The following is a 23,719-nucleotide window of genomic DNA, read 5'->3' as shown; positions in this document are numbered from 1 at the left end:
CGTTGGCGATTTTAATGAGATAACTAAACAGTCGGAAAAAGTGGGTGGTAGATTGAGGCCCTTCTCTCAAATGCAGAATTTTAAGGAGGCTTTGGACGAATGTGGGCTAATGGATTTGGGTTACATAGGTTCTCCATTCACGTGGAGCAAACATTATAGGAGTGGAGCTTCAATATGGGAAAGGCTGGACAGGGCAGTGGCTTCGCATGATTGGTTTATTAGATTCCCGGGCTCTCATGTCCACCACGTGGACAGTTCAACATCGGACCATAAATTTTTGTGGATTGATCCTTCATTCCTGGACTTTCAGTTAAAAAAGAAGATCTTCAGGTTCGAAGAAATGTGGTTAGCGGATAAAGGTTGTGGCGAAACAGTTGAAGGGGTGTGGCAAGCCAGTTATGAGGGGTCTGAGAATTTGAAGGTGATCAGGAAAATTGAGAAATGTGGGAAAGAGCTGACTTTTTGGAGTCGTAATAATTTTGGTAACGTCCGGAGGGAGCTGGTTAAAAAAAGAAGAGAGCTAAACCGGGCAGAACAACAAGCTGTGAGGACTAGGTACTCATTTCGGGTTGTGCTCTAAAGAAGGAGATTAATTCTCTATGTGGAGACAGAGGTCGAGGTTCACCTACATCAAAGAGGGTGATCGGAACACCCGCTTTTTCCACAGCAGCACCACACTGAGAAAGCGAAGAAATTGTATAAAAAACATCTGTAACCAAGCTGATGAGATGTGCACTGGCCAAGAGCAGATTGCTGATACTTTTGTGGAATTTTATAAAAAAATTATTCACTTCCTTAACTCCAGATGTTAATTCAGAAGACCTTGACTCTATCCCGCAGGTTGTGACTGGAGAGATGAATGAGATTCTGGTTGGTGAGTTCCAAGCTTGGGAGGTTGAAGCAGCTCTGAACCAGATGGCCCCTCTCAAAGCTCCAGGACCCGATGGAATGCCTCCCCTGTTTTATCAGAACTTCTGGCATCTGGTTAAAGGTGATGTTACCCAATCTGTTCTGCATTTTTTGAATTCTGGTTCTCTGCCTAATCCTTTAAATCATACATTTATTACATTGATTCCAAAAACAAAAAATCCTGAGCGGGTATTCGAATTTAGACCCATTAGCCTCTGTAATGTGCTATATAAAATATTCTCCAAAGTTTTAGCAAATAGATTGAAAAGAGTACTTCCTCATATCATTTCTGAACATCAGAGTGCTTTCATTAAAGGTCGTTTGATCACGGACAATATCCTAGTGGCCTATGAGACACTGCATTACATGAAGAACCATAATTCAGGGAGTTCGGGCTTTATGGCCCTCAAATTAGATATGAGCAAAGCCTACAATAGGGTCGAATGGTCTTTCCTGAAAAATGTTATGCTACATATGGGCTTTGATGAGCGTTGGGTGGCTCTTGTTATGGAATGTATCACTACGGTGACATACTTCATCTTGATTAACGGTGAACCTATGGGTAACATTAAGCCGAGTAGGGGTATTCGGTAGGGTGACCCACTTTCACCTTATCTATTTTTGGTGTGTTCCAAGGGTCTTCATAGGATGATTCAAAGAGCGGCTTGCAATGGGGATATCAAAGGTGTATCTATTTGTCGCAATGGCCCAAAGTTGACCCATTTATTTTTCGCCGACGATAGCCTTCTATTTTGTAGGGCTACCGTCCAAGAATGTCGAAAGATTATGGGTATACTAGCTGCATATGAGGAGGTTTCGGGGCAAAGATTGAATAGAGAGAAGACGACCCTTTTCTTTAGCAAGTCCACGTCCCTGGACCATCAGGCTCAGATTATGGAGGAACTTGGGGTGTCAGAGTTGAAACAGTATGAAGATTACTTGGGTTTACCTGCTTTGGTGGGAAGAAATAAAAAAGCTAGCTTTGGCAAAATAAAACAAAGGGTCTGGAAGAGAATGCAAGGTTGGGAAGGGAAGCTTTTGTCTCAAGCGGGTCGAGAAGTCCTAATCAAATCTGTGATTCAAGCTATTCCCACGTACATGATGAGTTGTTTCAAACTCCCTTCTACTTTGTGCCATGAGATTGAGGTAATGGTTAGGAAATTTTGGTGGGGTCAAAGAGGAGAGAGACGGAAAATCCATTGGGTAAGATGGGATGACCTTTGTCACCATAAAAATGACGGGGGAATGGGGTTTAAGGACCTCACTCTATTTAACGAGGCCATGCTTGCCAAACTTGCTTGGAGACTCCTTCATGACGATAACTCCCTCTTCTTTAGGGTCTTCAAGGCTCGTTTTTTCCCCTCTGGCACCATTCTTGAAGCCAAGGATTCTGTTTCGGCCTCATATGCATGGAGGAGTATTCTAAAGGGCCGCGATGTCATCCAAAAGGGGGCACTTTGGAGAGTGGGTGATGGGCAGCAAATTAGAATTTGGAAGGATAATTGGCTACCCTTAAAGGGCTTAGCCAAAGTCTCATCTCCTCAGTTACAGGGGCAGGTGAACTCTTCAGTGGCAGTACTGATTAATGAGTCTACTAGAAGCTGGCGCACCGATGTAATTGAGCATGTATTCGAACCAGCAGAAGCTGCAGTCATCAAGAGTATCCCTCTGCCTTCCTTTAGCCAAAGAGATAAGCTCATTTGGCCTTTCACCCCAAATGGCCAATATACTGTGAAGTCGGGATACCGGTTCTTGTACGAAGGCAATACAACAATCCAAGCTTCAGCTGATGATCCTTTGTTTTGGAAAAAGATTTGGGGTCTAGAAGTTCCTAACAAAGTGAAAAACTTTGTCTGGCAAGCGTGAAGGGAAGCTCTCCCAACTAAAGCTAACTTGTTTCGCAGGAAGATCGCCCAAGATGCCCTCTGTGACAATTGCAAGGTGCAGATTGAGGATGGCTCACATTCTATTTTCTTTTGTCCTTTGGTGCAGGTTTTGTGGCGGTCCGATCCTCGATGGAATTGGCTCCTTGCCTTGGATGGTCAACCAATGAAAGATTTATTCAACTATGCCATTTCGGGAAAGAGAGATGTAGAGCTTCTGGCCTTCACGGGATGGGCAATCTAGAATCGTCGAAATCAGGTCCGGCTCAAGGAAGCTGCATGCCCACTGGACCAAATCCTCAAACTGTCGAAGGGAAGGCTTGCTGAATTCAGGGGCACTAGATCACTCACCCAAAAAATGGTTCACCATAACCATGTACGTTGGAGACCACCTGCGGGCGATGTGGTGAAGATCAACTATGACGGTGCAATTTTCTCAGAGGAAGGACGTGTCGGCCTGGGAGTTGTCTGCCACAATTCAGAGGGCGTTGTCATTGCCTCTCTTTCTGAGCAGATTCCGTTACCAGCGACCATTACTCAAGTCGAAGCTTTGGCAGCAAGGAGGGCTGCCGTTTTTGCAGTTGAACTTGGCATCACCATGGCAGTTTTGGAAGGAGACTCTGACATCGTGTATAAGGACTTGTCAAGCACAGATCCATCCCTTACGCCCCACGGTCATATTATACATGATGTTAAACTGTTAGCCTCTTATTTTTCCTGTTTTCTCTTCTCTCATACACGTAGACAAGGAAATGGTGTCGCCCACGCTTTGGCTAGGAGGGCAATCAACTCGCCGAATCAAAATGTCTGGATGGATAATATGCCACTAGATATACTTCATGTAGTTCTAGCTGATATAGCCTTTTTGGTTTAATATTATGGAAGCATTTCTTTCTCAAAAAAAAAAAAAGCTCTAACAAAAACACATATCACATGGACATGTACTAAAATTTTCTTTTCCATAGTCAATGGTATCTCAAATTTGTTTATCCTCTGCCTAAAGTAATGCATGTAATTCATCAAATAAAAGATGTTCACTCCTGGAGTGTATAACGAAACAAAGAGCATTGTATTCCTTGGGTAGTTCCTTGAGAACCATATGTAGCAAATCTTTATTTATTTATTTATTTTTAAAAAAAAAATCACTTCAACAGCTTTGTGTTTGTCTCTTCCTTCTTTGATTTTCCGTATATATGTGTCACATAGTCATTCTTCTCCTTGATACTGTGTAGTTCAATCCTGAGATTTAGAATATTTGACCGGAAAAATGAGGTGAATATCTTTTCAAGAGTTCACCAGACCTCCAAAGTCCAATATTGAATCAACTCTCACTACAACAGATACTACTGAAGGTGAACGTGTTGAATTGATCAATGGTAACAAGTGTCAGATCCCTAATCTACTAAGTATGATACTCTGGATTCATCTCAGTCCTTCATTATCTTTAAAAAAAGGAGAAGGGCAGGGGATTTAACCATCAAGGTGTTCTTCATGAAGTAAGTCACGAGGATTGAAGTTATCTGATGCCTCCAAAATATATAGTTGTAAACTTGTAGTTGAAGGCTTGTAGCTATAGGTGGAAACATTGATAAGGGATTGTTTGTGCAAGTGGAATTTGAAGATAAAGACACAATTGATGGCAATGAGCCTATGATAGCCTGAAAATGAAAATGGAATACCATTTGTAATGATCCAAGGAAAAGTACATGCCACACCTATGTTATACTACCTCAAAAGGACTACTTATAATTAGAACTCCTCTCAATCACTTATAAACCGAAGTTACACCTAATAAACACCCGATGTGAGACTCGGCACACACACACACAACACTCAACACATATTGAAACAATCCAGACCACACAATTTGGGGTACCACATTCACTCAGCCTATAATAAGACATGTAGCACAACTGAGTTATCTCAAACAATTGTTTTGGTCTGCTTGTCAATAAATGCAAATGGATGAAGCCAAAGCCAAGAGATTGAAAAGAATTCTCTCCATTTCACAGTTAAGATCCTGTTCCATCAAACCATATGTTCAATTTTTTGGTTCATATACATCATCTAGTACATATTATATGGGACATTAACTTTCTGTAAATTCAAATTACAGTTTGGTTGCACCAATTGGAGGTAATGCTGGTGATGTTTTGGAGTACGATTTAGTGGGAATGTTAAAAGTTTTTGTGTATAAGCTTCCAAGAAGAAGATGCTGCGAAACGATCCAGCGTGCCTCACCCCATGAGTTCGTACTTTGTAGTTGAGATCTGTATGCATCGATTTCTATTATCTAGCCCGGTTTGAATCCTTGATCCTAAGGAAGTTGATTGGGTTGTACATAATACATATGACATATCCTAATTACGGACTCACATTTGGTTTGTTAGACCTCTATATAGGAGTTCAAATATTCTTAAATCTAAACAGGTGACGACTCCCAAGCGGGTTTGGGGTGCTCATAGTGCAAGTTATAATTTAATAGTTCAAATTTAGATTACAAGAGAAAGAGGAAAGTCAATTTATTGTTTGATGGGAGTCCATGCATATTAACCTTGACTTCGCAAGTGTAACGAATCAGAAGATGGACATATGACCATATATATACTAATATACACATATATCACATACATATATTTGGTAACACAATTACCATTTTATTGTTGTCATAGTAAATAAATAATTTCTGAAGTAGCACCAGAATGGAAATTAGAAGTAAAGAGCTCACACACCTTATAAAGTTTATTTCATCAGGATACATCTTCCAATTTGCCCAAAAATACTATGACAATGGCAAACAAAAGCTTATTACCGTGTTCTCTTGAGAGTCCATTGTCATAGCTTTTGTTTTTGTTCCATAATAATTGCTGCTGCGGCAATGCATAACCTTATTACCGTCAATAACCGTTAGGGGCACACTTTAACACAGCAAAAAACTCAACATGTCCTCAAAGTCTAGAGGTATACCCTTCTATATAGGAAGTAACCATGTTGTACGGGTCTAAGCAGTAAGCCTCTAGATCCAAGAAGATTGGAAAACGGATTACCTTAAACTGAAAGATGTAACAAAAATTCATAACTATTACAATGTTTGCTATAATTGAGTTTCATTAACCTAGGAATGTAACCAAGCCTAAGTCTTAGCTCAAGGATTAAGATTTCAAGCTACCTAATCCAAAGTTGAGACACTAGAGAAGCACTCAACAATTAATTTTAACCCCAAAAAATACTCAAGAAGGAAGATGAATAAAAATATGACTTGACAATATATACTAGGAAATATGCCAAATATTGTTTAGATTCAATTATGAGAAAGTCTAAGGACACAACTTTTGCCACAACTTATTAAAGTGGTCGATTGTGAATGGTGGAAAAGATGATGGGTTCAATTGAAAGTGATTGACCATCAATCATAGTTGACTACTTCAGCAAGTTGTAGTCATGTATTCAATTATACTTTTTAGATGACACCAAATTGAAGATGGAAGAAAATTTTTATCTTCAAATAAGATCTCAACCACCATTGTAAATGCACGTCATTATGCATGATAAGTTTTATTTGTCTTGTAAACAAAACTCATTTTCTAGGTAGATTCAAAGCTCTTAAGCCAGTAGTAACAAACTGTTTAGTTTTTATGTATCAAAAACTATGTAGGGCAATATAGAATTATCAACTCATTCATCCATTTCTATGGTAAATATGAAACTTACTCATCACGTTTAGGCTTGTGAAGACTGGTTTAGACTCCAAAACTAATATGCAGCAGATATATCATCAATTAATAGCAATCAAACCAATTATGTGATCAACAATATTAATATTAGTAGCCACAAAATAACAAGCATTAAATCAATAAGCAAAGCAATAGAACAATAAGCATAAGATTTGGTGATGTAGTGAAAAACTGATAGAGATCATCTGAAGGAAAAACTACTACGAGGGTGACAGCAGTTTTAGAACCTTAGAACTTATTATATATGGACCCCTTCACAAACAATCTGTCTGTGTTAACAACCATAACCTCAAATCGACTCCAACGCGCCTCTTTTTGAAGATTTGAAACCACAATGAACTTCAAGGGGATATAATTTCAAGCTCTTTGATCACAAGTTTGGGGCAAACTGATATAAATATGTTCTTTCATACTCACCGGTTCACCAAAATGAAGGCAACAATATTCTCTCTACTGTCTAGTTCTCAGTTTTTGTCTATTATATGTCCTTATATATAGTTGACTAATGCAGTGTCCATTTGGTAAGATTATGTTTGCCAATTTATTTTACTATTTAACTTATTTTTGCTATTATTCATAAGTCCTATTGTACTTTTTAGTATTTCAAGGGTCTCACTTTACTATTTCAATTAACTTTTACCTTTGTCTACAGTACTTTCAGTAAAAAGTTTTCAATTTCAGCAAAATAAGCAGATCCCAAACGAACTGTAAAGTATAAAAAACCGGAGCACCGACTTTGAATTTAAAATACATCACTAAGTATGATTTTTGATTGATCAAGTAACTTTCAAAACCTTACTTTCAATCGATAGAACATTTGTTGAATTTTGAACTTTGATCGATCAAGCCTCAATTGAGTGTCTGTAGACTTCCTCACGAAAATGTCTTCTCAAGATGCTTATACACACTTTGATCTTGAATACTTGAACAACAGTTTACAGGCTGTATAGATAAATTGCTGTCAAACACCAAAAATAGGTGTTTAACTCCTAGCTATGCAAACACCAAAAACCTCATTTTGTCCATTTTTATTTATTTAATATGATCCAACTTATCCAAGCACATGTTAATCTTCACAAAACCCCTTAATATAATTTAATATACAATATGAATTCCTTTTGAATATTGAAAAAATTAACAACAGTGCCTGAGGCCCCCAAACATGTTCACTGCGTAAGAATGGTGATGGTCAATCTATAAGAAATCTATAAAGTAAATTACAAAATCTCATTTGTAACAAATGAAGAAGATGACAACAGGGATGAATTGTGTTTCTTTTCATCAATATTAGCATTAACATCTTCTCTTTTTCGCCCAAGCATAAGCCTCAAAATGGATTATAAATAGTCTACAGGTGAATTGTGATAGTCAATCTATAAAAAAAAAATCTATCAGTATAAAATTACAAAATTTGATATGTAACTAATGGAAAAGTTGTGGTTTAAATAATAGACCAACGACAATGACATTTTTGGTAATGTTTCATATCTGTAATTTAAATCTCAACTTCTCCTCCATCACTATCTATCTATAATAATTATAATAATAAGTCAATATTTTGCAAATGACATAAAACACGTATGGAGTGAGGCAAAAGTTGAAAGTGAGATAAAAGAAGGATAAAGCCAAAATCAACATAGCAGAGAAAAATAATAATAATCTACAAGATTCAGAGTATAAAATTATCATCAATTCAGGAGAGAAGAATAGTTTATATATGCCTTTGTCCATTCCACCATTTTCCATTGACAATGACTCATCTACCAATTACGTTATGAGTTGTATTCAATCCCAAAAATTGTTGTATTTTATTTATTTGTACCCTTCTATACATTGTTTTTAAAAATGGCATCAATTTAATGTAAAAGAAATTTTTTAGTCAACCTCAACCCGTGTACTTCTTTGACCTAAGAATTAGAGAGATCACGAAGACAGAATAATCATATGGCCACTGACATTTAAAAATTATGTACAGGGAATTAAGGAGCACCAAAAAAAAATGTGTAACAAATTAAATACACACATTTCTCAAAAAAAAAAAAAATTTATATACACACATCTTTGCGAGTTATATAATTAACTTTGTTTAAGCGAACTCATGTGTTATTTCTAAAGTAAATTACTAATATCTACGACACAAAATTCTGAACTAATATTTGCTACGTGAATGATGAAAATGAAAAGTATTCTTCACAGAAGGATCACGATAACAAGATGTTGATTCTTTAAATAAATAAAAATTAAAAAGAAAAAGAAGATAACAAGGTGTTATAACAAGATTATTGTAAAGACGCAATTTGAGTCCTAAGCCCAAAAGGTAAAAGGATCTAGGTCCAAAAAACCTAATACAATGAATTTGTAGAGAGTGGGTTGGAAAACTAGGCTCTAATGAGTTGGGTAACAATTATAGTGGATCCAAATGACAATAAAGTAAAAATAGACTGGTTTTATCTAAAGAAAATCGTCATCGGCATAGTCCGAGGAGATCAGTTTTTGTATATAATTCTTGAAATTGATTACAAGTACAGCTCTTATTGCTACAGTATTTCTCTCTCAATTCTCCGATCCCTTTCTCTCAGAGCCTCCCTTCTATTTTATACTATCTTCCTCCTTTCATCTCTGTCTTTCACGTGTAGATTAGATTGTTAGTGTTGATCTATGTCACATCAGCACCTTCCTGAAGTCTTTGGAGAGTAGCTGTAAGGCTGAAAACTATTATTCAGGTATCACTTCCTCATTAATGCGGCCAAAGAGTTAACTGCAGAGTATTCAATGCGGTGGTAGCAGTTTTCCCTTAGATATTTCATAACCTCCCTCTATTTTGTTCCTTCCTAATACTTATCCTCACCAGTGGAATTGTCCGGAACGTTACTCTTGATGGCAGACCACACCTTCTAACCTCAGGTTTGCTCAGCCGAGGAAGCATTCATCCTCGGACCACCCTCTTGGACAATCATGATCAGACCTCTCCTCTTCACTCACTAATACGGATTTTTATGACAGTGTTTACTAATCCTTGGACTACTTAATGTACTTGGATTGGACCTCTGACCCAATATATACATAAATATATACTACTGGGCACCCTTACAATCATAATACATGTTAATCACCATTTAATATACTTTTGATTTTTATTTATTTATTTTTTTTTTTGGTATTCAAAGGTATTGCTCCACTGAAAAAAAGAATTATTTTCCAAAAAGCATTAAATTTATTGCATTTTGCTATATTTGGTAATAATTTTAAAATGAGTTGAAAAACTACCATTTACTTTCCTTATATAGCTTAGAGTGAGATAGAGTTGTTTTCAAGAATTTCTTTTTCAAAACAACTTTATCTCATACCAAGCTAAATATGGTAAGTCAATAGATAGATTTCCTTTGACTTTTTTTTTTCCCGATACTACCAAACACAAAAAAGGAATCTATCTTCACATAAAGTTTTTCATTGAAACAAACGGACTTGATAACATTTTTCCTTCTCATAAGAATATGAAGGAAAAATAAAATTATAAGCTCAATTGTTTTAATGTTATATAACGTACCAAAAAAAATCAAATAATTTTATGAGATATAATTATAAGCAATCAGTTCTCCTTTTTTTATAAATATAAATAATATAATTTTTTTAAGTTTAATTAGCAAAAGAAAAATTACTATTAGGTCTCCTGAGATTCATAGATGTCATTTCACAATGCCAAGAAGATATAACAAAATTATAATAGTTTATCTTGTTAATCACCATTTAACATAACATCTTTGGATTTTTTTTTGGTATTCAAATGCATCTAATTATAGTTTGATAATACTTTTTTTCTTCTTGTAAGATTATGATGCAAAATAAAATTAAAAGAATAGTTTAAATATTAATGAAACTTACTGATAAAAAGACCAAATGAATTTTACAAGAGAATAGTAATCAGATCTTTCTCTCCCCCCTGCATTAAAGACAAATCTCTACACCAAATCAATACAAAGAACAAATTACTATGTTTCTAAACGGATTTGGCTTGGATCCAGCACTCCTATACACTGAACCCATCAAAATCATTGCACATGATCCAAAGTAGACACGTGTCATAAGCAAAACACTAGCACCATTGTACCAATAACACTTTTTGCAAATAGTATAGTTCATTGCAAAAAACTAGGAATCTATTTGAGCTCTAATATCTCTTCCAATGCATTTTAGATTTTGCTTATCTTACCGGACTGTGCTAGCATGCACAATGACATTCCTTTGGAGCCATATATGGTAGAGATAACCACCAAACCAATTTAAAAAGAGATTCAAGTTTTTTCCTTTGACGTGAGTAAGCACCCGTGCTACTAGGTCATCCCATTCAAATTTGGGATATTGTAGAAGGTAGAAATTCATAACACTATCCTAAAATCTTTTAGAAAATGGATACCCAAACAATAACTTATTCCTACCTTCAACACAGATTATGCAAAAAACACACAAAAGCAATCTTCAATGAAACCCTATTTTGCCAATTAGTTCTCATTTTTTATAAATATAAATTATTTACTTTGTTTAGATTAATTAGTAACAAAATTTATTACCAGGTCTCATAATTTCTAAATCTTCATAGTCATCATTTCACATTGCCAAGAAGGAAATAACTTTAAGTATTGGAACTACATAAGAGTTAGAGACTTGGAGTGACTCTTATTTTTTCCAAAATTAATTTAGTAAAAAAGGAAAACCCTAAATACTTAAATTTCTAAATGGACTTGGCTTAGGTTTAGTACTCTTGTATACTAGACTCGTCGAGATCATGACACATGGCCCAAAGTGAACACATACCATAATCCTAACGGGTCTAGTACATATTAGCAATAGTCCAATCATTGACCATTCCTAAACAAAAGTACAACATAAACAAAACACCAGCACCACTACACCAATAACACTTTTTGCAGATAATGCAGTTTATTGCAGATATTGGAACTTTGATTTGAAGTCTAGTTGAGCTCTAATATCTCTCCTAAAGCTTTTAAGAATTTGCTCATCTAACCAAACTATACTAGCATGCATAATGGCATTCCTTTGCAACCATATAGGAATTTAAAAACAGAGACTATCAAGCTTTTGCCTTTTACTTGAGCAAGCTCCCATGCTACTAGCTCATCCCATTCAAATTCAGGATGTAATACAAGGTAGAAATTCATAACACTATCCCAAATTCTTTAGCAAATGGGTACTCAAACACTGGGTGATTCATAAATTTAAGGCAATTTACGCAGAAAACACAGACAATTACCAATGTAACCCTATTTTGCCAATCAAATCTCATTTTTTTTATAAATATAAAATTTTTACTTTTTAAAGATTAGTTGGTAAAGAAAATATTATCTTTAGTTCTCTTGAATCTTCATAGATGTCAATTCACATTACGAAGAAGGAAATAACTTTTGCTTTTATGTGAGAGAAATCCACCAAGCCAATTTAAAAGCAGAGAACATCAAGTTTTTTCCTTTTACGTGAGCAAGTTCTCGCGCTACCAAGTCATCCCATTCAAATTCAGAATATGAAATAGGGCAAAAATTCATAACACTATCCTAAATTCTTTTAGCAAATGAGTACTCAAACAATAAGTGATTCCTCTCTTCAAGATAGTTTATGTAGAAAACACACAGACGAACTCTACTGTAACACTATTTGCCAATCAATTCTCATATTTTATAAATATAAATTATTTATTTTGTTAAGATTAATTAGAAAAAAAAATATTATTATTAGGTCTCCTTAATCTTCATAGATGTCATTTCACATTGCCAAGAAGGAACTAACTTTTGCTTTTACATGAGAGAAAACCACCAAGCCAATTTAAAAACAAAGATTGAGCTTTTGCCTTTTACGTGAGCAATTTCCCATGCTACAAGGTCATCCCATTCAAATTCGGAATCGATACAAGGTAGAAATTTATTACACTATCCCAAATTCTTTTAGCAAATGGGTACTCAAACAATAAGTGATTCCTATCTCCAAGACAATTTATGCAGAAAACACATAGACAGAATTCGGTGTAACCCTATTTTGCCAATCGGTTCTTATCTTTTATAAATATAAATTTTTTACTTAGTTGAGATTAATTAGCAAACAAATTATTATTATTAGGTCTCCTAAATCTTCATAGATGTCATTTCATATTGCCAAGAAGGAAATAAATTTTGATTTTACGTGAGCAAAAACCACGAAGCCAATTTAAAAACAGAGACTGTCAAGCTTTTGCCTTTTACGTGAGCAAGTTTTCGTGCTACCAGGTCATCCCATTCAATTTTAGAATCTGATATAAGGTAGAAATTCATAACACTACCCTAAATTCTTTTACCAAATGTATACTCAAACAATAAGTGATTCATATCTTCAAGACAGTTTCTGCAGCAAACACACAAACAAACTACAGTGTAACCCTATTTTGCCAATCAATACTCATCTTTTATAGACATAAATTATTTACTTTGTTAAGATTCATTAGTAAAAAAAAAAAACTTACCATTAGGTCTTCTAAATCTTCATAAATGTTATTTCACATTGCTAAGAACAAACGAGAACTTAAACAATAAATAATTCCTATCTTCAATATAGTTTTTGCAAAAAACACCCGGACAAACTCTAGTACCAACTCTATTTTGTCAATCAGTTCTCATTTTTTATAAACATAAATTATTTACTTTGTTAAGATTAATTATTAAAAAAATTATCATTAGGTCTCTAAAAATTCATAGATTTCATTTCACATTGCTAAGAAGGAAAGAACTTGAAGTATTGGAACTACATAAGAGTTAGAGATATTAGAGTGACTTTTTTTTCTTTTTTCAAAATTAGAAAAGAAAACATAAGCAAATTCCTAAACGCGTAAAAAAAAAAAAAAAAAAAAAGGGTGATATTGTAATTGTGGTTCGTACAAAGCCCTTGAAACCAATGGGGTGTGGTATATATAAATAGAGTGGTCCATAACAGTATGAAAACCAAAACCTATAGCCTCTTTTCGTAAATTGAAGTTTTTACAACAAAAACCTGCTTCCCAAAACAAACATCACCAACAAATACACCCCCACCCAGAGAGAAAGAGAAAGAGATAGAGAAAGAGAGAGAGAGAGAGAGAAAACAGAGAGATCGCTGCCTTTTCTTTTTGTTTAGACGGCTGAAGCTCGTGCGTATCACGTGCAAGATCCGTCATAAGTCTATCAAATATTGTGCATTCTTATATTATAAGAGCCCTAGTTCTTTCTCTTTCGCTCTCTCTCTCTAATTTGATTAATTAGTTAATTAATCAGTTAATTGGTTTTTTTGTTAAACTATTTTTTTTTTCCTTGTTATATACTAAATCAATATTTTCTTTGCAATTTTGTTGTATTTTTAACTTTCAAACCCTAATGGCTACCACCGCCGATTCTCCGTCAAGTCCTCAAATTCCCGGCGGCGGTGAAAGTATTAACAGTCCACAGTTCCGGCGAAAAAATGCGTGGGCACAAGTTGTACGAGGCGAATCGGAATCAATATCGGCCGTTCATCATCATCAAACTCAGCTTTCGGTTTCTCAACCGGAACTAGTGGCTCCGCTCTCCGATTCCTCTCCTCCGAAGATGACTTCACCGTCACCACCACCGGATGCCGGCGAGGGCTCCGATGGTGGTAATGATGGCAATGCGGCTCGCCCAAAGAAGCTCGCTTGGAACAAACCCTCAAACGCGCCCTCAAACGGCGGCGTCTTTGAGGTCAGTCCTGTAATGGGCGCGTGTTCTTGGCCCGCTCTGTCTGAGTCCACTAAGGCTTCGCCTAAATCGTCTGCCGATTCGACTTCGAAGACTCTCTCCGATTCACCACTCTCTACTTCTCAGGTTTGGATTTCCAATCAATGTTTGGCTCCCGAGAAATCTGAGAGAAAAAAAAAAAAATAGAATCTTGAATATTATTATGTTTTGTTTTTTTGATGTTTGGTTCCCCAGAAACCAAAGGAAAAGGAAAGGTAACGGAATATTGAATATTATGCATAAATATTTTTTTTTTCCTATTCTGGGGTTTTCAGTAATAAAAAGTTTACCTAATTAAGGAAAATAATTGTTGGGGACGTTTTAGGTTAATAAGGAATTAGACAAGGCAAATGTACATATATTAGATTTTCAGAATTAGAATTTTACTTTGCAACTTGATATTGTTCCTATAAAAAGAGTGTAAGTTTTAAAGATTGAGGTTTAGTTAAACAGTCATTTCACATTTCCGAGAATGACATCTTGTTGTTTTGAACTAGGGACCTGTTGTTCCACATTCGCCGAAGAAACAAGTTACTACTACTACTACTAATGCTGCTGGGAATTCTAATTCTAATTCTAATGCACACCATCCATTGCCAACTCGACAAAGATCTATGAAGCGAGGTGGTGGTGGTGGTGGCAACAACAGGAGTGGGCCTTCACAGAGCGGCTTTACTCATCCTCATCCTCCACCACCACCACCGCCACCACCGTTTCCTGTATATTCGATACCTCAGAATGGCTATCCTAATATGGTGCAAGCAGTGCCTGATCCTTCTCATAGGGAGTTTCCTTATCGGGGTAGTAATTGGGAGAACAGACCAGCTGGAGGATATGTGTCTCCATCACATTCCGTGAATGATCATCGGAATCCCTCCCGTAGGGGAAACTTTGGGAATCATCAACGTGGGGATGGCTCCTACCATAACAATCATGGAGGTAGGCGGGATCAAGAGCGTGGGAATTATTCAAATACCAGAGATGCTCACTTGCAGCCACAGAGAGCTCCTTTAAGGCCCTATGTTAGGCCAACACCACCTAACACAACTGCATATGTTACGCCTCCCCCAATGAGACCCTTTGTCAACCCCATGGGTTATACGGGTGAGTTTACTTTCTTTTGTTCCTAAAACCTTCATGCTAGGAGGTTTTTTTTTTGTTTGATAAATCTGTTTTTATTATTTGTAAATGTGTAACTAACATCTCTACTCTTTTTCAGAGTTCTACTATATACCTCAACTGCCAGTGGAACCCTACAGCCATAGACCAATAATTCCTCATCCACCGCCATTATATATCTCTGTTACAGAACCTCTGCCCGTTTTGCTACTCAAGCAGATAGATTATTATTTCAGGTACTTATGAATCTAGTTAACCAGATAGGCACTGTCAGCCTTTTTCCATTGATGATTAGTTTACCTTATCTATGTACTTTAACTTCTCTTCTTTAGTCTGTTTGGAAATTAATTAATGTACCAGTGTGGTTTGTTCATTACAGTGATGCTAATTTGGTAAAAGATGACTATTTGAGGTCAAACATGGATGATCAGGGCTGGGTACCAATTGCTTTAATAGCGAGCTTTCCTCGAGTAAGTTTTCTTATGGTTGAGCAATTCCAATATTTTTATGACTGTCTTGTTCTTGTGTTTGTGCTGATCATTTTTGTGTGCCACATCTCTTAAGGATATTGACTTTATTCTGATTAATTATCAATTTTGGTGGTAGTTGAGCATGTCAACTATCAAAGGTATATAACTGCTTCTTAAGTATTGGAATTTAAAAGGTCTTTTTTGAAGCTAATGCATCAGTTCTTTTTTATAATTTTATGTCTTTATTTGAACTGGTGTAAGAGGTTCATTTAGAGGCTTATGTTTTTAGTTACAAGAAACATACAAAGAATACCATGATAGTTCACTCTAGGAGACCTGGTCTGAGTAATTGATTATGTTTGGTAGTTGCAGAGATTGGCTTTATCTGTTAAACTAAAGAAGAGCCTTTACTTGATATATTTAGTAACATGTCAGGACCCTTAAAAGTATAATGCTCTCTCCAGTCAAGATGCAAAGACCCCAATGTTGGTATGGAGAATTTGTCTCCTTTTCAATTGCTGAAATCCGCTTGTTTCAACAATCATTATGCTTTATGTTAAGATCCAATCTTGTTATCAGGTATTTTTTGAGCCATTGAATTGCACTTTAAGTAGTGAGAATAAGAGCTCTTAAATTATTATAAACTAATGAAATTGAGAAAGTTTGAGAAAGCTATAAAAGTTAACTTATCCAAAAAAAAGCTATAAAAAGGTAACTGTGACGCAGGAAATAAATTGGTATTAATAATGGTATGTATAGAAAAAGATGTAAAGGGTTTGGTTTTCCTAAAAATGAAAACTAATTCTTTTGCTTTTATTAAATTTTAAAATTCTTTAGTGGCTCAACCATTTACCCTTAATGATGTTGCTCTAATCTGGTTACAAGCTTATTTAAAATGCTGCTTTTGATTTGGAGAGAGAGTGAGATGAGTTGATAAGACTTTCTATTATGCTCCGTTTGTTTCGAGGGAAAATCTTGTGTAAAGATACGCTTTGTTTGTTTCGTTGGAAAACCTTTTATAAAAATAGTTTTCCATATTTTTCAGTGTTAAGGGTCAACGGAACTATCTTTAGTCAACGGAAAACCGTAATTAAATAAGGCTTATTCTCTATAGGTTGTTTTCCATTTTTTTTTTTTTTTTGGAAAACAATCTCTCTTAGGCAGCACATAACTCTTATAAATATTATCTTCTTCTGGCCCAGGAAAAAATATTTTCTTTTACGCCTTTAGTCTTTTTCACAATAAGTTCTCTCACTTTTTCTCTTCCCTTTGTTTTTTCTCTCTTCTCACACCCTCATTGACTCACTATCACCCCCTCTAGTCTCTTCCCTCTATAACACCGTACTTTGATAAGGTTTTTTTTTTTTTCCCTCATAAATCGGTTAACAGTTCTATAACAATTTGGCATTTTGGTATTTATCAAACTATTTGTACTAGATTATTTTGCCAGTTAAACTATTTGGCCTATGTGGCATTTTGAACTATTTAAAATGGAGTTCTTGTTTATTTTGAATTATGAGAATTATGGTTGATTTATATATTTATATGTATATTATTTACGTTCTCATTCATATATTTGAGCAAGATAAGTGTTTGAGATCATAAAAGCTGGACAACTAGTTATGATAGTATCTGTTGTCAAAATTTTAGTTTGCAGCCAAATTCATTCTTGGTTTTTTATATATTTATATTGATTACATTAGGTGGTTTTACACAATACACATGCTATATATACATCTTTTAAATTATACAAGAAATGTTATAAAAATTTGTGCATACCAAACACTATAAAATGTTCTCAAGCTTATTTTCAAGGTTGTTACCAAACACCGGAAAATGAGATAGTTTTTCAAAAAATACTTTCTATAAAATGAACCATTTTTTAGAAAACATTAATGCTGAAACAAACAGAGTGATAGTTTTTCATGTTTTTGGATGTTTGGTAGCATCATCATCAAAAAAAAAAAAGGGGAAAACTATCTTTGATCAATAGAAAAGGTATGACTTAATTTTAGAGATTGTTTTTCACTAATTTTTTTTTGGAAAACAACTCTATCTCATGGCAAGCTAAATAAGGGAAGTTAAGATATTGCTTTTTAACTCATTTAATGTTGCTATCAAACATAGGAAAATGAGGTAGTTTTATAGAAAATATTTTTTGGAAAATGACTCATTTTTTAGAAAACATTATTGCTGAAATAAACAGAGCTTTAATGTTTTTGGATTTAGTTATTCTTATGTTACTGACGTTGCAATTATGATTTTGCTATGTTTGTAACCACAGAGCATGTTTATACTTTTTGATCGTAATGGTTAGTTATTAATTTCTTTCTCAATTTCAAGCACCTTACCTATATGGCAATGTAATTTTTTAGCATCTGTAGTTTAAATCCATCAATGCTCCCCCAGCCTCTTTAATGCTGGAAAAAATGACAAAAAATATCTGATCGGTATGAGAGATATTAAAATGGATAAAATATTGCTTTCATCCCTAAATTTTACAAGAATTTCTCTTTTCATCACCGAACTTTAAAAAATTTGTTTTTTCCTTTTTCGTCTCTAAACCATTGTAAATATTGCACTTACCAATCTTCAATTCAAAAACTTTAAAACTTTAGGGACACAATATTTTAGCCTATTAAAATCAAGGAGGAAGTAATAGAAATCAAAACACAGCCAAAGGACTGGTCTCCCATGCAAGACAGCTAGGGAAAACAATAAAAATAACCTTCATTCTGAATAAAATTTCACAGTTTGAATATTAATGATATGCATACAACCCAAAACCCACTTTTCTGCCTTATAAATCCTAATTAAAATTAAATCCTAGCCCTTTTGCACACTTCATTATTAAAGTTTTAATACTGGTGCAAAACCGTGACATTTTTATTTTTAAAATTTTCTTTTCATGTTGTGCTTTGGACACATGGAAAAACCTCTAGTTCAGGATCCGAAGAATGTAAATTGGTTTAATTCTTGGTACATGCCTTATTTGGGTCATTTTTTAATTGGGTCTCTCTCTTTTCTTTTTTTTTTTGGGGGGGGGGGGGGGGGTGGGGGGTGGAGGTTGTCTTGCAGTGAATTTCTTAGTTTGAAAATTTAGGTTTTGCCTGATAGTTTTCTTTCCTGTAAATAAAATTACAGGTTGGAACTCTGTGTTGTGCAAACTAGTTTTCCCTTGTATGTCTTGATCAGCTTGTTTGAAAAACTATTTCTTGAACAAGAATTTTGAGATAATTTGTGTAATTTACATTATAGTTGATTATGCTGAAACTGTATGAATTTGGCATTTTTCTTATCATTGCTTGTTTCAACGTAAGAGACATTTTTTACAGTTATATATGGCACATTTTGCCATGCCCATTATGAGAGAAAGTAGCTTTATTAACAAAAGTCCTCCCACCAGGCCACAATTCATTTGACAGTTTGAACTCTTGACTTGACACCACTTACTGGGTACCAAAATTGTTTAAAATTGTCTGAGGTGGTAGCAAGTTACATGATATAATCTCTTGTTCTCTCTCTTTTTTTTTTTTTAAAAAAAAAAAAAATCTTGTGTCATGTCTCCATTTATCTTGTAATTTGTTTTTGTATCAATTACAGTGGTTTTGCTTTGTATGTGTAGATTTGATGGCAATATTGTAAAGGATAACTTTTATGCGATGATGATCTTAGACAATCCCTATAGTTGAACCCTTTGATGGTGGTTTCCAAAGGACAGACACTATATTAGTTTCTGTGAACACTTTAGTATTGGTCTGAATGATCTAAGTTGAAGATTTGTGCAGGCATCTTGAAAATTTGGTGTATAAACTTGTGCAGGGTTATGTAATGGTGTCCTGCACTTGTTGACGAACTTTTCATGTGGCCTCACATGATATCCTCTACTTAGGGGATTAGAGGTTTTAAACTAGATATAACTGCAAATAATTTTTTAATTTAAATCTAATTGATGATGGTAAGGAGTCAGGGCCATGATTAGATATCTTCCAAGCCCCTTTTTGGCAGGACCAATTTTTGCTAATGGCCATGTAGTTTCCAGTGGACGATCTGATCATATATCAGATATAAGGAAATGTCATTAATTTTATTTTTGCTCTCCTTTTACTTTTCATGCAGCCCTCTCAGTCTAAATTGTAACATTTCTCCCATGCTTCCTGTTTTACCTTTGAATCCAACTTATTTCCCACCTTTGGCTTTACATTGTTTTTTTTCCAGTATCAGTTGCCCTTACATTTGACAAACTTTTCATGTGGCCTAACATGATATCTCTACGTAAGGGATTAGAAGTTTCAAGCTAGACCTAACTGCAAATAATTTTTAAATTTTAAATCTAATTGATGATAGTAAAGATTCAGCCATAGTTAGATATCTTCCAAGACCCTTTTTGGTAGGACCTATTTTAGGTAATGGCCATGTAGTTTCCAGTGGACAAGTTGATTTTGTATCAGATAGAAGGAAATGTCATGCTTTCCTTCTACTTTTCATGCAGGCCTCTCATCCTGAAACCCCCCCCCCCCCCATGTTACACGACCGTAATATTTTGTTACCGTCCACCGCCATTATGCCAGAAATAAAAGGTTCTGATTGTAGTTAACGTTGAGGCCCATGGTCTCAAAGATGGATAGTCTTGCCGTTTTGGGGAACAACCCCCCCCCCCCCCCCAAAAAAAAAAGAAAAGAAAAAAAAAAGATTTCCCAGCTTTGGCTTTCCATTTCTTTTCCCAGTTTCAGTTGTCCTTGCATTGATACATTTTGTTTTTATGGCTTCATGCAGGTAAGGAGTTTGACAACTAACGTCCAGTTAATATTGGATTCCTTGAGATCTTCAACCATTGTGGAAGTACAGGTAAATTTCTTTATCATTTTAAACTTCTTTTGACTGCATCTTCTGCCATTTGTCATATTGGATTTCTACAGTCTGTAAAATAATGTTGGAGTCATGTTTTTGATTCAATTAAAATCTAGAATTCATCTATTGGAATATGGACCAATGCAACAGAGAGACTGCACCATCTTGGCAAACAAAAAGCAACAATTTGCTGAATTACAGTCATTTTGAATTGCTGCTCTGTCTCTTTATTGAAATTGCTGTAGGATGACAAGGTGAGGAGGCTCAATGAGTGGAACAAATGGATACCAGCTTCTTCTCGGATTCCCTCTGACTCAGGCTCAGTGTCTCCTAATAAATCAAGTTATGATATGCTGGCAACTTCTTTGCAGAAGATCACAGTGGAGGAAGTGGATACAAACCAAAGTAGTGTGACAGGTAAAGCAGACCCTAACTCTGACGCTGTTGCAGGAAGTTGTATAACAGAGTCTATTGGCCAGTCACAACTCCCCAATGGGGAGGATACTCAAAACACCGACTCAAGCGGGAACTGATCAATATATGTCCCCCAAAAAAATTCAAGAAAAATCTTTTCAGAGTAGTGCGCTTCTATTTTTGGAGAGCTTTGGGAGGAAATGGGGAGTGAGGGTTTTAATGAAGTTGTGGGATATTTTCTTTTGTTACTCAGTCACTTGGACTGGTTTTGGCAGTATTTTGATGAGGCTAGTAGAGGAATACAGAATAAGATTTATCTATAAATTATTGTCTAAAGATAAAGAATGAGAAGAGAGTGAGACAGAGAGTACTTAGATTATTGGTTCAGGCAGAATGATGAGGTTGCTGGGTTGTATAGCTTGGTTTTGGTGTGGATGTTTGTCTTTTAAATTTCTGGTGCTTTCCGGTGGCATTGGTGGGTAAAACATTCTGGATATCTAAATTTAAGATGTTTCCCAATGAACGTGTCCTGGATTCAATCAAAACAACTGTCTAGTGAAACAGAGGAAGGGGGGATTTGAATTGCAGTGCATACTTTGGTTGCCAGAAACAGGGTCGTTGGACCTTGCTTGAATTTCTCCTATCTGTATTTTCCCAGACTTTGACTCTTTTTTTTCTTCTTTTTTTGTCATTTTTTTTTTAATTTATTATTTCTTGTCATATACATAATTACATTTTGTTACCTTTTTAATGTAACTTTTTTTTTTTTTTTTTTTTTTTTAGGAATTTTGCCAAGCTTTTCATTTAGGCTGAAATTTGTCATGGAAGGTTTGATAATTTTTTAGCTTAAGTTGTGATTGTCAGTGGTCTTGGATGTTTGTTTCAGGCTGCAATATTCGTGTTTGTTTAGTGTATTTATTAGTAATTAGATGTATCATGCCCTATGTTCCATGGTTGCTATATGATTATTGTCAAAGCTTATCACGTTTTTCTTCTCTGGTATACAAAACGTATCAAGTATTTGCAGGTGATAATGCTTATGCTCAGGCGTAGTTTTGTTCTCTGGTCTTTGAGTATTTTATTCAAGTTTTGAGCATTAATTTTTTTTACTGGTAAGTTACAGGCATTCAGTGGGTTTTGAATACATTACAATTTTCTCAGCAGGAAAGTCTCATTTGAGATATATAGAGCTAATTCACAAGTTTTGGACTTTGAGTCTGTTTGAATACTGCTTATTGTTGAAAATTAAAAATTTATTACTAAAAACACTATATATAGCAAAATAATTTTTAAACTATGAATAGTGTTCATAGGACTTAGTTTTAAAGTTATATTTGCATTTTTCCAGACTTATTGGTCCGTATGTGGGACTCAGGAAAAAAAGCAAAACGCTTGCCGCGTTTACTATGCAAATGCACACTTCATGTATTTTTTATGAAGTTGGTTGGTTTAGTGTGTCCTCATGTATCTCGAGTCTCAACAAAGTAATTCTTAGGTGTTTTTAGGTACTCTTAGAGTATGATGAATGATGTTTTCTTCTTTTACATTTATAGTGGGGTTTATTCATTAAATTCGTTGTGGGATTCATCATAAATGTGAGAGGAATAAGTGTTATTTCATTATATTTCAGGAGTATCTAAGAATTTTTCTTCTCAATATTGAAATTTCTTATGTTTCTTATGGAAACTTTTTGTATTTAATATTGCTGGGTGCAACTAAAATTATTGGACATTGTTCAACAAAAACCCTTTTTCTATGGTTAACAGAAAATAACTTGATAGAGGCATAAAATGCAAAATTACTCCTTTGGTGACTCCAATGGATTTTTTAAATAATGGAAGGCGGGCACAACAAAAAATAAGCAAGGAAAATGGCTTCTCTTTAATGATACGTGGACCATGAATGTACTTTCTGTCCGGGCTTCTTGTAATGGAGGGCAATTAGCTATGAATAAGCTAAGTGCTTCTATTTTCATGAATGCACCATTTGTTAGAGATAATTACAATATACTATTAACCTTCAACTTAAATATTTTTCTCTCCTAAATCTCTAAGAACTTTGTTTGTAGGGATGTCAAAATCATCCAAACTTGACCTGCGAAACATTAGGGTCAAGTTTGGGTTTTAATTATCTAACTTGAAGTGGGTTCGGATTAGGTTGCGGGTATTAGTAATACCTGTCTTGAACTCGAACCCTAACTTTATCAATTCTTTCTCAACCCATTTAGTTGCCCCTCACCTTTCCCTAACTCACTCTCACTCTTATTTTCTATCAATTTTTTTCTTTCAGTCACCCCTCACCCAATTACCCTCACTTTCATTCACTCACCGACCCACCCTCACCCCCATTCTCATCACATGGTGGTTGCTGTTTGTCACGAAGAAACACAGAGGTTAGATCGGAGAGAGATGTGTGAGGTTTAGGCCAATAAGAGACACTTTGATGATGATCAGAGGAGCTCTTGGTCGTATTGAGGTTAGGCCTAGGCTTCGGCCTAAAGGTTGGATTGATGGCTACAATCACCGTCGATGATGGCGATAGTGATCGAAGATAAAGACTTGGTGGTCTGAGAT

General features: G+C 35.2%; 2 protein-coding genes across 2 annotated transcripts; both read left to right on the top strand.

Moving 5' to 3' along the window:
• Positions 1-3,150: 3,150 nt before the first annotated feature.
• Positions 3,151-3,666, top strand: LOC115959503. Its single transcript, XM_031077925.1, has one exon. The coding sequence runs from the start codon at positions 3,151-3,153 to the stop codon at positions 3,664-3,666; it is 516 nt and encodes a 171-aa protein (XP_030933785.1).
• Positions 3,667-13,514: 9,848 nt separating this feature from the next.
• On the top strand, positions 13,515-21,996 carry LOC115974534 (la-related protein 1C-like). The gene is made up of 6 exons (XM_031094934.1): positions 13,515-14,379; positions 14,790-15,396; positions 15,512-15,647; positions 15,791-15,881; positions 20,658-20,729; positions 20,978-21,996. The coding sequence occupies exons 1-6, from the start codon at positions 13,915-13,917 to the stop codon at positions 21,263-21,265; spliced, it is 1,659 nt and encodes a 552-aa protein (XP_030950794.1). The 5' UTR covers positions 13,515-13,914; the 3' UTR covers positions 21,266-21,996.
• The last annotated feature ends 1,723 nt before the right edge of the window (positions 21,997-23,719 follow it).

The sequence above is a fragment of the Quercus lobata genome, chromosome 2 (assembly GCF_001633185.2).
Source record: "Quercus lobata isolate SW786 chromosome 2, ValleyOak3.0 Primary Assembly, whole genome shotgun sequence".
Classification (NCBI taxonomy): domain Eukaryota; kingdom Viridiplantae; phylum Streptophyta; class Magnoliopsida; order Fagales; family Fagaceae; genus Quercus; species Quercus lobata.
This window is presented reverse-complemented; position numbering and strand designations above follow the sequence as displayed.